Source organism: Ranitomeya imitator, chromosome 4, assembly GCF_032444005.1.
Source record: "Ranitomeya imitator isolate aRanImi1 chromosome 4, aRanImi1.pri, whole genome shotgun sequence".
Taxonomy (NCBI): Eukaryota; Metazoa; Chordata; class Amphibia; order Anura; family Dendrobatidae; genus Ranitomeya; species Ranitomeya imitator.
The window spans coordinates 645,804,247-645,823,065 of record NC_091285.1 but is presented as its reverse complement, the minus strand read 5'-3'; the positions used below and the strand labels follow the sequence as shown (position 1 = coordinate 645,823,065).

The window sequence follows — 18,819 nt, the reverse complement described above, 5'->3', positions numbered from 1 at the left end:
CCTATGAAAAGAAAAGTGTAAAATGGCAGGCCCTAGCTCTGGTAAGTGAACTGCGTCACTTATCAAAGTTCGGCGGCTGGTGGATGTGGAGCAAAGGGGGCTGAGAAAGAAAGGCAAGCGCGAGTATTGATGGGTGAAATGCATCACCCCCCCCATCCCCCCCCCCCCCCAGAGTCAGAATTTCTCCGGGGTCTTTGCTACCGGGGGTAGCTGAGACCCAAGAGAACATGATTCGGGTTGGTTTTTACCAACCCCGGTGTTGCGATTGCCGTTCTTAACGGTATAACGGCGACCGCAAAAAAAAAAGTCAGATTTTCCATTTAATTTCTCTTTCCTCTGATGTGATCGTACATCAGAGGAGAGAAAAATGGGGTCCCCCGATTCCCATTATGATTCCCCAGGTCAGTAAGAGTACGCAGGTACCATGTATTTTTTTCTCTCTTTTTTTTAAGTGGTTAAAAGAGTTGTAGATTTGTAAGGAAAAAAAGGTTTTGCTTCTTTTCCGAGTCCCTCAACTTTTTCATTTATTGGGCTGGGTGGGGATTTATTTTTTGCACTCTGAGCTGATGTTTTAACTTATACCGTTTTGGGGTAGATACAATAATTTGATTACCTCTTATTGTATTGTATTCCAATGTTGGTGGCCAATAAAAAGGAATTCTGTCGTTTAGTTTTTGTTTTCGTTAAGCTGTTTACCGATCGGATTACCGTAATTTAATTTATACTTTAATAGGACATTTCTGAACGCCGCAATACCAAATATTTGTATTTATTTAGTTTTTTTTTATTTTCAATGTGGCAAAAAGGGGGTGATTTGAACATTGTGGAGGGTTTTTTCCTTTCATTTTTTTACATTTTTTTCCACATTTTACTTTATGTAATCCCTTTCTGACATCGGGCGTAGTAGTAGGCCAATGTCGGAATCCCTCCCTTTGATGTGGGCTCCGGCGCTGAGCCCACATCTTTCCCGGCGTATGTCAGCTGTTTTGAACAGCTGACATGTGCCTCTAACAGCTGCGGGTGGAATCTCGATCCAAAAAACAAGTGTGGGATTGCACTTTTTTTTGCAATTTCACCGCACTTGGAATTTTTTCCTGTTTTCGAATACACGACATGGTAAAACCAATGGTGTCATTCAAAAGTACAACTCGTCCTGCAAAAAACAAGCTCTTACACGGCCATGTTGACCAAAAATTAAAAAAGGTATGGCCATGGGAAGAAGGGAAGCAAACAATGGAAAAGCAAAAATGGAAATACCCCTGGTCTTTAAGGGGTTAATATGAGACTCTTATTTCTTTTTCTTCAGCAGCAATAGACTGGCCGAGATCCTTGTGAATTTTTTTGAAGTATTTTCTAGGCATGCCTTGATTTGGGCTATGGTCACTGTGAAGGAAGGTGGAGGTGGTGAGCTTTGGCATTATCCATTGTGAATGGTGGATCCTATGTTATCTACTGTACATAGAGGTGTTATCAGTAGTGATGAGCGAATAGCATTGTTGCTTGGGTCTCCCCGAGCATGCTCCGATGATCTCCGAGTATTTGGATGTGCTCAGAGATATAGTTTTTGTCGCCTCAGCTGCATGATTTACGGCTTCTGGACAGCCTGAATACATGTGGGAATTCCCTAACAAACAGGCATTCCTCACGTGTATTCAGCCTGTCTAGCAGCCGCAAATCATGAAGCTGAGGCGAAGAAAATAATTCTCCGAGCACATCCAAGAGCACATCCAAATATTCGGAGATCACCCGAGCAATGAGTATACTCGCTCATCACTAGTTATCAGTCATTGAGGAAGAGGTGAGCTGTGACATCACCTATTGTGAATGGTTGTTTCACGACTCTGTGACTGGGTGTCCTCGGGACCAGGGGCTCATTCCCTATCCCTAACGCTAGGGGTGCCTGTCGGGGCCACGTACCTTGCCTTATCTCCTAAATCCTCCCTCAGTCTGTACCCTTCCCCACTCGGGAAGTAGTATACCATAGTACACCAACCAGACTAACAAGGTAATGCGAATAGGGGTAACGAAAAATACCAAACATACAAATTAAATATACACACACATATAACACAGGAATGCAGTGGGGAGTCAGAGATAAACCTACCAAAAGCCTCCTCCTATAATAACCAACAACATCAACCTCCAGCCATGCAGCAAAAGCTATCACTGACGATGAGTGCTAGCCAGGGCCCAGATTATATAGGAGATGGGAGTGGCTAACAGTGCACAGCTGAGAGCCATAATGCTCCAGGAGCTCTTAACAAAGCAGCTTAACCCCTGCACTGCCAAAATAAATTTACACCGTTTAATAAGAAGGTGAAATGCTTCTACTCAGTGCAGGAGTAGGATAAATCAGAAGCTGCGGTCTTCTGGCGCCTCTGTCAAAGTAAACCCATGACGAGTGGATCCTGTGCTATCTACTGTGTATTAAGGTGTTGTCAGTCATTGTACAGGAGGAGGTGGAAGTGAGCTGCGACATCACCTATTGGGAATGTTGTATATTGTGTTATCAGTCTTAATCCTGTATGTGATGATAATGCGAATGCTAAAAAGTCTGAAAAAACAAGGAGGCTTGGCAGGCAGTATAAAAATTGCAGGATTTATATTTTCTTATTATAGATAACATGTTTGGAAAAATTAAAAAAACAACCTCTATAAAAAAAAAAAAAATAGAAATGCACTTAACATAAAATAACGGCTTTACATGCCAAGTCCCTTTCTGATGATCCGTTCCCGTTAATATAAGATCGGTTTTCTGTTCCTCCCCTAGGTTCCCCTGCAGTACTGGGCTGTAATATATCCTAAGCGCGCCTTCGCCCAAGTCAAGGATCTTATTGGCACTATCGAAAAGAACGCAGGTCCCATCGGCATGCGCGTGAATCAGCCTAATGCCATTGAGCTTCGAGACGACCGTGTAGATACATATGCACGAAGCATCCGGTCCCTGCTGGAGGGAGAGGTAAGGAAGCCAGATGGAAATGACAATGCGAGATTTCCTAATTCCCTGGCCCAAATCAAGGTTTACCGGAAATAATACAGTGGGACTAGTGACCTTTGTATCTTGCGTGTGCTTGAGTCCGGTCTGGTTTTTCCTGTTGACTGCTGTCATTGCAGCAGCTATGTTTTTTTTTTTTTGGCAAAGGGGGGAGGTTAAAGGAGATCTTTCACCAGGTTTTTGCTATGTAGTCAGAGAATATTAACCACACAAAATTCCGTTTCAACTGAAGAATGGCACTTCAAAAGTTCATAAACAGCATAATGTGAATCAACACCTTCATCCTTTATAAAATCTTTTTTTTTTTAATCAACTTTAAAATAAATTAACATTTAATTGAAATTAAGCAGAAGATTTTATTATAGGGGACCCTGCAGAAAACTTTCATTCTATGTGATTTTTTTCTGTATGTGGAGAATGGCTTAATTGCCTGTATCATTCTCCATTTCATTTAATATCCTTTAACCGGTAAGTAATAATCTCACATAGATCACATCTATACACTGTAAAGGTAAAAAATTGGTTTCTATATTTATTAGCCGTTTACTCCCAAAGGCATAGATATTATAAATGAGAACTGAAGTAGTAAAAAGAATGAGAAAAGTGAAATAGTGTATATGTCAGATTTCAGTATTTATAAAGTTCCTATGTGCGACTAGGGTATCTATTTCTGGACATACAGCATCTATAAAGTATATGTGCCAAGTACTGGCTTAATCACCTATCCTAGGAAGTTGGTTCAGCAAGGGTATGCCAATATATAGAGTAGTAAACGATAGAGATTATCTTTCTTGCACCTAGCGATATCAATGTGCCAAGGATACCTTTTAAGTGTGTCCTTACTTCCCACTGTGTAGTGACCGCCACAACGTCCCCTCACCCCGACGCATGTTTCGCCACCAGCTTATTCCGTAGTATTTGTTATGGTGCGTGTTTCTTTTGAGTTTCTCTATGTTAGCTGTTTTAAAATTAGTGTTAGGACTCGCAAGTAATGGGGACTCTTGACGTTGGGTTGCGAGCTTATCCATTTTGGCCAAAATAGTAACTAATACCTCATTCAGTGTATTTATTACATGCATTCATTTTTTCATCTTTTTATTGCACTTTTTATCATTTTTTGCAGGATGCAGCTAAGGCCCCTCCCTGTATGCTGGCTTGGTGTTTCTCTGCGGTGCATGTGTGTGTGTATATATATATATATATATATATATATATATATATATATATATATATATATATATATATATATATATATATATATATATAGTGCTGGACAGCCCGCCTGCTAATACTATAGGCGGATCACACTCACCTATGTGAATAGCGTCCTATGCCGTCCCTATTTGTGTGCATTTTTGCTACTAGGCAGCCAACCCCTCCATTATTTAGGTAAGTGGGTGGTTGTTCTCATCAGTAGCCTGTCATCTGTGCTGCTCCAGCGTTTATCATTGGGGTCTGCTGCATCCTGCTAGTGCATTTGTCATTTGACAAGGTTTTGGTGTGGCTATTTTTTATGATGTGTGTTTTTTTTTTTTTTAGTTTCTCTGTTAGCTCTTCTTCCGTAGTATGTAGTCAGATAATAGCCTAATGTAGGGGCAGAGACCTTGATTTTACGGATGTGTCACTTTCTCAGCGGCTTGTTGTAGTATTTGTACAATCAGTGTTTTATCAGCAGGAGATAATCGCTGCAGGACTAGGTGTTGTGTGCTAATCTGTATAACCCCGCCCCCTCCACTGATTGGCAACGTCCTTTGTACACTGTCAGCAAGCTACCAATCAGTGGCGTGGGCGGGGTTATATACCGCTCAGCATTAGAGCTCTGTTAGATCTACAGCAGAGAAAGCAGTGATTTTACCAAAACCTCACCAAGCAGCTCAGTAAGTGACACATCCTTGGAATCAGAGTCTCTGCACCTACATCATGCTGCTGTCGGATTACATTAAAAAAAACTTCTGACCTTTTCCCTTCACGAGTAATAGACTTGTACCTGTCATAGTAAATATGATTTGTCACGTTATTCTGCTGTCTTTTAGATTAGATGCAAAATTTCTCACTGAGACAACCCCTTCTCATCAGTCCTATTAGTCGTCCCTGCGGCGGACCTGGGTCATCCATGTGTTACAGAGCTGAATAGTTGGCCTTCAATCCGACATTTCCGCTGTGGATGATCACTGGGGTTTTTAGGAGCAAGACATGAACATTAAGCCGACCATTGCATTTTGTTGCATTGTGTTCTGCAGGTCTAGTCTATGTAAAAATCCACGTGGAATCATTACTTTACCTTTTATGCTAAATCTTATGCCTGTTTTTTTTTTTTTTTTGCAAAAGAATATACCGTATACCAGTAATCCCATTTATCCATCTGATGTTGACTCACGTTTATGGAGAACCTTTTCCATCACAATGTCTGCATGACATGTCTTTGTTTCCCAGCATTGACTGATTGCATTTGTGACAACAGCGCAGAGTACACAGTGTGCTTTACTAACCCGTCACCCACGGGGTCAGGGTGATCATAGCAGGAATAATCTCCCTATTCGGTACAAAGTTCATTACTACTTTTTTTTAGATTAGAAGCTTTTCCATGCGATTGATCCATATTAATGCTATTAGACCGGTGGCAGGTCACACACTGCAATGGGAGAGGTGACAGTCCGCAAAACGACTGTACAGGGAGGTATCGCCTTCTCTCAGGTTCTTGTCTGGGTCACAAAGTTAAGTTTTTATGACGCCAATTTGGTTTTACAATCTTTAAGTTTCCACTATAAATATATGCGATGAATGTTACACCAAGCCATTAAGATTAAGATGTGATTGAACGTTCAGCTTTCAGCTTCAATTCAAGTGGTTTTACAAATTTCATTAACCATTTAGTAAATATAGACTTTTCTATAAAAACTATTGTTCTAAAAAGACAAGCGCTACCTGGTAACTGTCAAAAACAAAGTGGCTTTATTTAACCCCTTAGTGACAGAGCCAATTTGGTACTTAATGACCAGGCCAATTTTTGCAATTCTGACCACTGTCACTTTATGAGGTTATAACTCTGGAACGCTTCAACGGATCCCGCTGATTCTGAGATTGTTTTTTCGTGACATATTGTACTTCATGTTAGTGGTAACATTTCTTCGATATTACTTGCGATTATTTATGAAAAAAACGGAAATATGGCGAAAATTTTTAAAATTTTGCAATTTTCAAACTTTGTATTTTTATGCCCTTAAATCAGAGAGATATGTCACAAAAAATAGTTAATAAATAACATTTCCCACATGTCTACTTTACATCAGCACAATTTTGGAAACAAAATTTTTTTTTTGTTAGGGAGTTATAAGGGTTAAAAGTTGACCAGCAATTTCTCATTTTTACAACACCATTTTTTTTAGGGACCACATCACATTTGAAGTCATTTTGAGGGGTCTATATGATAGAAAATAATGAAGTGTGACACCATTCTAAAAACTACACCCCTCAAGGTTCTCAAAACCACATTCAAGAAGTTGGACCCTTTACGTGCTTCACAGGAACTGAAACAATGTGGAAGGAAAAAATGAACATTTAACTTTTTTTTGCAAACATCTTAATTCAGAACCATTTTTTTTATTTTCACAAGTGTAAAAACAGAAATGTAACCATAAATTTTGTTATGCAATTTCTCCTGAATACGCCAATACCCCATATGTGGGGGTAAACCACTTTTTGGGCGCACCGCAGAACTTAGAAGTGAAGGAGCGCCGTTTGACTTTTTCAATGCAGAATTGTCTGGAATTGAGATCGGACGCCATGTCACGTTTAGAGAGCCCCTGATGTGCCTAAACAGTGGAAACTCCCCACAAGTGACACCATTTTGGAAACTAGACCCCTTAAGGAACTTATCTAGATGTGTGGTGAGCACTTTGAACCCACAAGTGCTTCACAGAAGTTTATAACGTAGAGCCGTGAAAATAAAAAATCGCTTTTGTTTACACAAAAATGATCTTTTCGCCCACAAATTCTTATTTTCACAAGGGTAACAGGAGAAATTAGACCACAAAAGTTGTTGTGCGATTTCTCCTGAATACGTCGATACCCCATATGTGAGGGTAAACCACTGTTTGGGTGCACCGTAGAGCTTGGAAGTGAAGGAGCGCCGTTTTACTTTTTCAATGTAGAATTGGCTGGAATTGAGATTGGACGCCATGTCGCGTTTGGAGAGCCTCTGATGTGCCTAAACAGTGGAAACCCCCCACAAGTAACACCATTTTGGAAACTAGACCCCTTAAGGAACTTATCTAGATGTGTGGTGAGCACTTTGAACCCCCATGTGCTTCACAGAAGTTTATAACGTAGAGCCGTGAAAAAAAAATTGCATTTTTTTCTACAAAAATGATCTTTTTGCCCACAAATTTTTATTTTCACTAGGGTAACAGGAGAAATTAGACCACTAAAGTTGTTGTGCAATTTCTCCTGAGTACGTCGATACCCAATATGTGGGGGTAAACCACTGTTTGGGCGCACCGCAGAGCTTGGAAGAGAAAGAGTGCCGTTTTACTTTTTCAATGTAGAATTGGCTGGAATTGAGATTGGACGCCATGTCGCGTTTGGAGAGCCCCTGATGTGCCTAAACAGTAGAAATCCCCCACAAGTGACCCCATTTTGGAAACTAGACCCCCCATGGAACTTATCTAGATGTGTGGTGAGAACCTTGAATGCCCAAGTGCTTCACAGAAGTTTATAATGCAGAGCTGTGAAAATAAAAAATATTTTTTTTTTCCACAAAAAAGATTTTTTAGCCCCCAAGTTTTTATTTTCACAAGGGTAACAAGAGAAATTGGACCCCAAAAGTTGTTGTCCAATTTGTCCTGAGTATGCTGGTACCCCATATGTGGGGGTAAACCACTGTTTGGGCGCACGGCAGAGCTCGGAAGGGAAGGAGCGCCTTTTTGGAATGCAGACTTTGATAGAATGGTCTGCGGGTATTATGTTGCGATTGCAGAGCCCCTGATGTACCTAAACTGTAGTAACCCCCCACAAGTGACCCCATTTTGGAAACTAGACCCCGCCAAGTAACTTATCTAGATGTGTGGTGAGAACTTTGAATGCCCAAGTGCTTCACAGAAGTTTAGAATGCAGAGTCGTGAAAATAAAAAATATTTTTTTTTCCACTAAAAAGATATTGTAGCCCCCAAGTTTTTATTTTCACAAGGGTAACAGGAGAAATTGGACTGCAATAGTTGTTGTCCAATTTATCCCGAGTACGCTGATGGCCCATATGTGGGGGTAACCCACTGTTTGGGCGCACGGCAGAGCTCAGAAGGGAGGGAGCACCATTTGACTTTTTGAGCACAAAATTGTCGTGTTTGGAGACCCCCTGATGTACCTAAACAGTGGAAACCCCCCAATTCTAGCTCCAACCCTAACCCCAACACACCCCTAACCCTAATCCCAACCTGATCCATAATCCTAATCACTAACCCTAACCATAATCACAACCCTTACCCCAAAACAACCCTAATGTCAACCCTAACCATAACCCTAATCAAAACCCTAAATCCAACACACCCCTAATCCTAATCTCAACCCTAACCTCAAACCTAACCCTAATCCCAATACACCCCTAATCACAACCCTAACCTTAACCCTAATCCCAAACCTAACCCTAATCCCAAGCGTAACCCTAATGCCAACCCTAACCCTAATACCAACCCTAATCCAAACCCTAACCCTAATCCCAGCTCTAACCCTAACTTTAGCCCCAACCCTAGCCCTAACTTTAGCCCCAACCCTAACCCTAGCCCTAAGGCTACTTTCACACTTGCGTCGTTTGGCATTCCGTTGCAATCCGTCGTTTTGGACAAGAAACGGATCCTGCAAATGTGCCCGCAGGATGCGTTTTTTGCCCATAGACTTGTATTGCCGACGGATCGTGACGGATGGCCACACGTCGCGTCCGTTGTGCACTGGATCAGTTGTGTTTTGGCGGACCGTCGGCACAAAAAAAGTTCAATGAAACGTTTTTTTGTACGTCGCATCCGCCATTTCTGACCGCGCATGTGTGGCCGTAACTCCGCCCCCTCCTCCCCAGGACATAGATTGGGCAGCGGATGCGTTGAAAAACTACAGCTGCTGCCCACGTTGTGCACAATTTTCACAACGTGCGTCGGTATGTCGGGCCGACGCATTGCGACGGCCCCGTACCGACGTAAGTGTTAAAGAAGCCTAACCCTAAATTTAGCCCCAACCCTAACCCTAAATTTAGCCCCAACCCTAGCCCTAGCAATAACCCTAGCCCTAATCCTAACCCTACCCTGTTGTGAATTCTGTGGCAGAGCTCCCTCCTGTGGTCACAAGTGGTACTTCGGCTGATTCTCTCTGGGAGCTTCCGTTTGTGGAGGAAAGTGGTACTGCGGCTTCTGAGTTTCCTCCCTCAGGTGATCTGGTGAGGTCGTTAGGTGCTTCTCTACTTAACTCCACCTAATGCTTTGATCCATGCTTCCTGTCAATGTTCCAGTGTTGGACTTGTTTTTCCCTGGATCATTCCTGTGGCCTGCTGCTCTGCATAGCTAAGTTCTTCTTGCTATTTGTTTGCTATTTTTTCTGTCCAGCTTGTCTAATTGTTTTGCTGGAAGCTCTGGGACGCAAAGGGTGTACCTCCGTGCCGTTAGTTCGGTACGGAGGGTCTTTTTGCCCCCTTTGCGTGGTTTTCTTTAGGGTTTTGTGTAGACCGAAAAGTTATCTTTCCTATCCTCGCTCTGTTAAGAAAGTCGGGCCTCACTTTGCTGAATCTATTTCATCCCTACGTTTGTCTTTTCATCTTAACTCACAGTCATTATATGTGGGGGGCTGCCTTTTCCTTTGGGGTATTTCTCTGAGGCAAGGTAGGCTTATTTTCTATCTTCAGGCTAGTTAGTTTCTCAGGCTGTGCCGAGTTGCATAGGCAGAGTTAGGCGCAATCCACGGCTGCCTCTAGTGTTGTTTGGAGAGGATTAGGGATTGCGGTCTGCAGAGTTCCCACGTCTCAGAGCTCGTTCTATTATTTTGGGTTATTGTCAGATCACTGTATGTGCTCTGACCGCTATGTCCATTGTGATACTGAATTGCCTATCACAACAGTACAGGAAGCCAAAAGTGCTAACGATTCTCAATAGAGGGAAAAAAGAAGTTCTGAGACCATTTTTTTTTCTTTGCACTGTGTTTTGCCTTTTTTTTCCCCTAGACATTTGGGTGGTTCAGGACACAGGTGTAGCAATGGACATTAAAGGGAACCTGTCACCCCGTTTTTTGAGATATAAATACTGTTAAATAGGGCCTGCGCTGTGTGTTACTATAGTGTATGTAGTGTACCCCGATTCCCCACCTATGCTGAGAAATAACTTACCAAAGTCGCCGTTTTTCGCCTGTCAATCAGGCTGGTCAGGTCGGGAGGGCGTGTTCACAGCGCTGGTTCTTCCTCAGCTTTACGTTGGTGGCGTAGTGGTGTGCGCCTGTTGAAGTGACTAATCCACAGTGGGCACGTGAACAAGCAGCGCGCGATCTGCGCTGTCATCCCTTTCGTCGGTGGGGGCGGCCATTTTCCTGGGGCCGCGCGTGCGCAGATCGGCAGCAGAGCACTCGATCTGCGCACGCGCGGCCCCAGGAAGATGGCCGCCCCCACCGACGAAAGGGATGACAGCGCAGATCGCGCGCTGCTTGTTCACGTGCCCACAGTGGATTAGTCACCTCAACATGCGGACACCACTACGCCACCAACGTAAAGCTGAGGAAGAACCAGCGCTGTGAACACGCCCTCCCGACCTGACCAGCCTGATTGACAGGCGAAAACGGCGACTTTGGTAAGTTATTTCTCAGCATAGGTGGGGAATCGGGGTACACTACATACACTATAGTAACACACAGCGCAGGCCCTATTTAACAGTATTTATATCTCAATCTCAAAAAACGGGGTGACGGGTTCCCTTTAAAGGTCTGTCTTCATGTGTGGATCAGCTCACGGCAAGAGTTCAAAATATTCAAGATTTTGTGGTTCAGAATTCTTTGTTAGAACCGAGAATTCCTATTCCAGATTTGTTTTTTGGAGATAGAACTAAATTTCTGAGTTTCAAAAATAATTGTAAACTATTTCTGGCTTTGAAACCTCGCTCCTCTGGTGACCCAGTTCAACAGGTTTTGATCATTATTTCTTTTTTGCGTGGCGACCCTCAGGACTGGGCATTTTCTCTTGCGTCAGGAGATCCTGCATTAAGTAATATCGATGCCAGAATAAAGAGAAAAAAATGCAATCGCACAGCCGCTATACGCTAGACCCTTACTGCTCCAGGGGCAGAAAAATGCACTATTAAAGCCTTTTGTCAGAAAACAAACTAAACAAAAAAAAACGCTAAAAAGATTATACCTTGGTGCTGCTTAAGAAAAACAGATCCAACATGATACATAAGAAGAGACTGAAAGCGCACTCACCGGTATATGAACAATCAAAGCGGTTCATTCACATGAGATCATGCGGTGCAAGGAGGGTATGTGAATACAAAAAAGGATGACAGCTGTTTCGTGCTATGTGAGCACTTCAACAGATCCAATGGCGAGTGAAGAGAGAGAGGGCCTTATAACTAAGTAGTCTTCCGGTCCCTCCCATTATTCACTTCGTCATAATGAACTTATTAGTCACTATTCGGAGGAAAAAAAAGGGGAGGGGGGGGAAGTGAAACAGTGAAAAGTTAAAATACAATAAAAACATTAACGGGTAACGAAGAATGTCATTTAGGAAGAAATATACCATAATATGATAACCAATACACAGGAATTTTTTACAAAAAAAACAGGAATTTTTTACAAAAAAACAGGAATTTTTTACAAAAAAACAGACATGTCAACTTTATCATTGAACCCTATTGGTCCAGAAGCATTAGCTCTTAATATCCACTTTGCTTCATTACGCAGAAGCATACGATCTAAATTACCGCCGTCCTGCGGTAGGGCAGTTTTCTCTATCCCCGCGAATCGAAGCAATTTTGCATCCCCTCCATGTTGTTCGTTCATATGTTTTATCAAGCGAGGGACCCCCTTACCTGTGCGCAATGAATTGAGATGTTCCCTGAATCGAACAAACATTGGGCGAATTGTTTTCCCGATATAGAAAAAACTACAAGGGCAATATAAGATATAAACCACATGAGTTGTCCTACAAGAGATGAAATCACGTACTGTATGCATTATTGGGCCAATTTTTAAATTAGTTCCTGTTTGATGTTGATTGCAATAATTACAATGCCCACAACGGAAATTCCCTTTGGGTGCAGTATCTCGGAGCCAATTGTTATGAGATGAAGTTACCCGATTTCGGACTATTAAATCCCCTATATTTTTACTGCGGCGGCAGGAAAAAAGGGGACCCTTCTCTGTCATATCCTTCAACGCTGGATCTTGGCAAGGAATTTGCCAATTTTTTCGAATTGCTGTTCTAATTTGTGCGTCCATAGGACCATATTTAAAGCAGAAAAAAAATTTTCTATCATTTTTAGATGTTTTTTCTGTTATGATCTCTGTTTCTGCTCGTTCCAACGCTGAGTTCAAGACAGATTGGGGATACCCCCTATTACTGAACCTTCCATATAATTCTTGGGATTGTCTTTGAAAACTCGCAACATTACTGTTTATTCTTTTTACGCGGAGGAACTGGCTGTAAGATAATGCTTTCTTCACATACATTGGGTGGGCACTATTATCATGCAGCAGAGAATAACAAGAAGAAGGTTTACGATATACCTCTGTGTGCAAATTACCATCAATTACTTTTAGGGTCACATCCAAAAATGTTAATTCTGTGCCTCCAAACTGGTGAGTGAACTGCATGTTCATGGTGTTAGAAAGCGCCAGGTACTCCACAAACTGTGTGAATGAAGCCCGGTCGCCGTCCCACACCACGAACATGTCGTCCACAAATCTCACATAAAATTTTATGTACTTGAGATATTATTATTATTATTATTATTTATTATTATAGCGCCATTTATTCCATGGCGCTTTACATGTGAGGAGGGGTATACATAATAAAACAAGTACAATAATCTTGAAAAATACAAGTCACAACTGGTACAGGAGGAGAGAGGACCCTGCCCGCGAGGGCTCACAATCTACAAGGGATGGGTGAGGATACAGTAGGTGAGGGTAGAGCTGGCCGTGCAGCGGTTTGGTCAATCGGTGGTTACTGCAGGTTGTAGGCTTGTCGGAAGAGGTGGGTCTTCAGGTTCTTTTTGAAGGTTTCGATGGTAGGCGAGAGTCTGATATGTTGTGGTAGAGCATTCCAGAGTAGGGGGGATGCACGAGAGAAATCTTGTATGCGATTGTGGGAAGAGGAGATAATAGGGGAGTAGAGAAGGAGATCTTGTGAGGATCGGAGGTTGCGTGCAGGAAAGTACCGGGAGACGAGGTCACAGATGTATGGAGGAGACAGGTTGTGGATGGCTTTATATGTCATGGTTAGGCTTTTGTACTGGAGTCTCTGGGTGATGGGGAGCCAGTGCAGGGATTGACAGAGGGGAGAGGCCGGGGAATAGCGGGGGGACAGGTGGATTAGTCGGGCAGCAGAGTTTAGAGATATGGATTTTTCTCAGAATATATATACCTCTCTTCAAATACAGACAGGAAGAGGTTAGCCAGGGTACAAGAGACTGGTGTACCCATGTCAGTGCCCTCCACCTGTCTGTACCAGGTATTATCGAATTGGAAAGTGTTATTTTTCAAGACAAAAGTCAAACCTTTTTTAATAAATGAGATGGTATTGGGGTCCGTAGGGGTACTATTCAAGATTTCTTGGATCGCCTCCACACCCGCATCTTGTGGGATGCGGGTGTAAAGGCTTTCCACGTCTATCGATGCTAAAGAAAAACCCTCTTGCCAGTCAAAGCCTCGTAGAGTTTTTAAAAAATGCTTAGTGTCCCTTATATATGCCGGTGTATCGCACAACAAGGGTCGCAAAAGCCAATCCATATAAGCCGACAAGGGTTCCGTTATTGAACCCACCCCGGAAACAATAGGACGACCTGGCGGTTCCTCTAGAGATTTGTGGATTTTAGGTAAATGGTACCAATGCGGTTTTCTAGGAAATTCCGGAAAAAGTTTTTCCGCTTGTGTTTTTGACAAGGTACCATTCTCCACAAAGACCCTCAGGAGAGACCGCAGTGAGTTCTGAATTTTAAAGGTGGGATCTCCTTTTAATTTTTCATAGGTTCTTCTATCTGAAAGCTGTTTCAGGGCTTCTTTAATATACAGTTCTTTTTGAAGGAGAACAGTGTTACCACCTTTATCTGCTTTGCGTACTATAATATCCGGGCGTTTTTGTATATCTTTTATGGCTTCTAATTCTGCTGGTTTTAAATTTTTACCGATTTTGTTATACAAGATTGCTTCCACGTCTTTGACCACTTGGGCCTCGAAGGCATCAATTAGATTTCCCGGGGAAACCTGAGGAACATATGTGGATTTAACCCCTTTTCTAAAAGGCCTTGTTGGAAGTGTACTTGTATTAGGTGATAAATCACTGGTAATACTAACTAATAACTCCGCTTCTCGTTGTACATTTTCAGAGGGATCCATCGATAGTGAAAAACCCAAAGGGCCCATTTTACAAGGTTGTTCTGCAGGAAATATTTTTTTCTCACTCTCATTCTGATTTTTATTAATAATACCTGCTCTCTGTGTAAACGTTTTATATAGATGAACTTTTCTTACAGCCTTATACAAATCTATCTTGAAGTCCACTATGTCAAACTCCTCAGGGAGGCAATAATTTAAGCCCTTGGACAGGGCTGACACGTGTGCCTCATTCAAAGGAAAGTCCGTTAAATTTACGATTAAATTCCTGTCACTCTCTGCTACTGCGGTCTCCACGAGACTTGTTTCCTCTTCCGTTCGTTGCCTTTCACCCCTTCTTTTTCCTCCACGCCGTGTCCTTCTTCTAAAGGGAGGGACACTGTATCTGAAAAACGATTAATAGCCGAGGTTGATGGTTCTGATCTTACTTCTGCGTCTTCTCCAGTAATATCGATGCGTTTTTCCTGGCGCTTGGATTGCTGTACGATGAGCCTAATTCAGTGGATCAGGCAGAAAAAAATTTGCTGGCTCTTGGTCAGGCTCAGGATGAGATAGAGGTATATTGCCAGAAATTTAGAAAGTGGTCCGTGCTCACTCAATGGAATGAATCTGCGCTGGCAGCTATATTCAGAAAGGGTCTCTCTGAAGCCCTTAAGGATGTCATGGTGGGATTTCCTATGCCTGCTGGTTTGAATGAGTCTATGTCTTTGGCCATTCAGATCGGTCGACGCTTGCGTGAGCGTAAATCTGTGCACCATTTGGCGGTATTACCTGAGATTAAACCTGAGCCTATGCAGTGCGATAGGACTATGACCAGAGTTGAACGGCAAGAACACAGACGTCTGAATGGGCTGTGTTTCTACTGTGGTGATTCCACTCATGCTATCTCTGATTGTCCTAAGCGCACTAAGCGGTTCGCTAGGTCTGCCACCATTGGTACAGTACAGTCAAAATTTCTTCTGTCCGTTACCTTGATCTGCTCTTTGTCATCGTATTCTGTCATGGCGTTTGTGGATTCAGGCGCTGCCCTGAATTTGATGGACTTGGAATATGCTAAGCGTTGTGGGTTTTTCTTGGAGCCCTTGCAGTGTCCTATTCCATTGAGAGGAATTGATGCTACGCCTTTGGCCAAGAATAAGCCTCAATACTGGACCCAGCTGACCATGTGCATGGCTCCTGCACATCAGGAGGTTATTCGCTTTCTGGTGTTGCATAATCTGCATGATGTGGTCGTGTTGGGGTTGCCATGGCTACAAGCCCATAATCCAGTATTGGATTGGAAATCCATGTCGGTGTCCAGCTGGGGTTGTCAGGGTGATGTTCCATTTCTGTCAATTTCGTCATCCACCCCTTCTGAGGTTCCAGAGTTCTTGTCTGATTACCGGGATGTATTTGATGAGCCCAAGTCCGATGCCCTACCTCCGCATAGGGATTGTGATTGTGCTATCAATTTGATTCCTGGTAGTAAATTCCCAAAAGGTCGACTGTTTAATTTATCCGTGCCTGAGCACACCGCTATGCGCTGTTATGTGAAGGAATCCTTGGAGAAGGGGCATATTCGCCCGTCATCGTCGCCATTAGGAGCAGGGTTCTTTTTTGTAGCCAAGAAGGATGGTTCGCTGAGACCTTGTATAGATTACCGCCTTCTTAATAAGATCACTATTAAATTTCAGTACCCCTTGCCATTGTAATCTGATTTGTTTGCTCGGATTAAGGGGGCTAGTTGGTTCACCAAGATAGATCTTCGTGGTGCGTATAATCTGGTGCGTATTAAGCGAGGCGATGAATGGAAAACTGCATTTAATACGCCCGAGGGTCATTTTGAGTATCTAGTGATGCCATTCGGACTTGCCAATGCTCCATCAGTGTTTCAGTCCTTTATGCATGACATCTTCCGAGAGTACCTGGATAAATTCCTGATTGTGTACTTGGATGACATTTTGATCTTCTCGGATGATTGGGAGTCTCATGTGAAGCAGGTCAGAAAGGTTTTTCAGGTCCTGCGTGCTAATTCTTTGTTTGTGAAGGGATCAAAGTGTCTCTTTGGTGTGCAGAAGGTTTCATTTTTGGGGTTCATCTTTTCCCCTTCTACTATCGAGATGGATCCTGTTAAGGTCCAAGCCATCCATGATTGGACTCAGCCGACATCTCTGAAAAGTCTGCAAAAGTTCCTGGGCTTTGCTAATTTTTATCGTCGCTTCATCTGCAATTTTTCTAGTATTGCCAAACCATTGACCGATTTGACCAAGAAGGGTACTGATTTGGTCAATTGGTCTTCTGCTGCTGTGGAAGCTTTTCAAGAGTTGAAGCGTCGTTTTTCTTCTGCCCCTGTGTTGTGTCAACCAGATGTTTCTCTTCCGTTCCAGGTCGAGGTTGATGCTTCTGAGATTGGAGCAGGGGCTGTTTTGTCGCAGAGAGGTTCTGATTGCTCAGTGATGAAACCATGCGCTTTTTTTTCCAGGAAGTTTTCGCCTGCTGAGCGAAATTATGATGTGGGCAACCGAGAGTTGCTGGCCATGAAGTGGGCATTCGAGGAGTGGCGTCATTGGCTTGAAGGAGCTAAGCATCGCGTGGTGGTATTGACTGATCATAAGAACTTGACTTATCTTGAGTCTGCTAAGCGTTTGAATCCTAGACAGGCTCGTTGGTCGCTGTTTTTTGCCCGTTTTGACTTTGTGATTTCGTACCTTCCGGGCTCTAAAAATGTGAAGGCAGATGCTCTGTCTAGGAGTTTTGTGCCCGACTCTCCGGGTTTATCTGAGCCGGCGGGTATCCTCAAGGAAGGAGTAATTGTTTTAAATTCGTTTATTAATTGCAGAATAAATCAAATAATACACACATTTGCATTCATGTCCATCATTTACAAATAATCACAATGCATCGTCACTTCAGGAGTATTACAAAGAAATAACAAATGGTGTATGTCAATCATTAACATCCTATAAATCTCCTATTATATAACCTTAACTACATTAACTACTAACAGTACGCCGCCTTAAAAAAGAATTCCGCATAAATTTTACTCTGTAAATGATGCCCCCAAAACCAAGAACCCTACTTTTTACATAGATATTAAGTTAGTGTAGACTATAAAGTGTGATGGGAGGAATTCCATCTACCCCATATTTTCTCAAATTTATTTGGACATCCTCTATTCTGATATAACGTTCGTTCATATGGGATAATTGAATTTACCAAATCCACCCAGGCTCTAAGAGTCGGGCAAGAGCCACCCATCCATCGTAACGCCAACACCTTCCGCGCCAAAAAGAGTGTCTCTCGCAGAAAAATCCCAGTATAATGATCCCAGGATTCAGCATCCCACACCCCAAATAAACAGATCAGAGGCTCAAGTGGGACAGGAATCAACAACAAGGATGACAGTAATGTCGTCACCTCTCCCCAATAATGAAAAACAACAGGGCACCTCCAGATCATATGAATGAAATCTGCATCGCCAGAATGACATCTCAGACAATCTGACGAGTGAAGACGGCCCATTTTAAAAAGACGAATCGGGGTCAGATAGGATTGGTATATGATGTACAATTGAATCATCCTATTATTAATTGATGGGGAGACTTTAGTTGGAGATTCCAAAATATCTTCCCATTCTTCCCCTAGTGTATCAGGAAGAAGCCCCTCCCATTTCTTTTTAATAAAGTCTATAGTAGATCCCTCTCCTACGGATAACAGATATGTATATAAAGAGGATATAAGACCTTGAGGACCCTGCGAATTAAGAATTCCTATTAAAGGTAAGGAAGAGATAGCTCGACCCGCACCCCCATTCCGCATGTGAGATTGAAAGGCTGACCTTAACTGTAGATAACGGAAAAATTGGGATCTCGGGATGTTATAAGTATTTTGTAATTGGTCAAAGGACATAAAAACCCCTTGTATATGTATATTGCCCACCGAAAGAACACCATGCGATCTCCAGAAATCCGCGGACGGGTGGTCTAACAATCCCGGGAAATAACTGTTACTCCACAGCGGCATCTCCGCCACTATATCTACAAATTTAGTGATTTTTTTAATTTGCCCCCATACTAATCGTGCCAACCGGAGCAGAGGCAGCAAGCGAGGGACACCAACCCCCCCCAGCTCCAAAAACCCCAGTGGACAATCAATACGGGCAGAATAGAGTAGATGGCTCTCTGAGTTAGGAAGAGGATTAGAGTTATTGGGCATCCAGTTATTTATCATCCTAACCTGCCCGGCAAGACAATATGAATAAAAGTCTGGCAAAGCCG

At 42.7% G+C, this 18,819-nt stretch overlaps 1 protein-coding gene across 1 annotated transcript in view; it reads left to right on the top strand.

Moving 5' to 3' along the window:
• The window catches only part of PIWIL2 (piwi like RNA-mediated gene silencing 2), a 243,951-nt gene that overhangs the window by 171,528 nt on the left and 53,604 nt on the right, over positions 1-18,819 (top strand). The window contains exon 17 of the mRNA XM_069766984.1: positions 2,771-2,959. Within this exon, the coding sequence (XP_069623085.1) occupies positions 2,771-2,959 (189 nt within the window). The remainder of the gene's footprint in view (positions 1-2,770; positions 2,960-18,819) is intronic.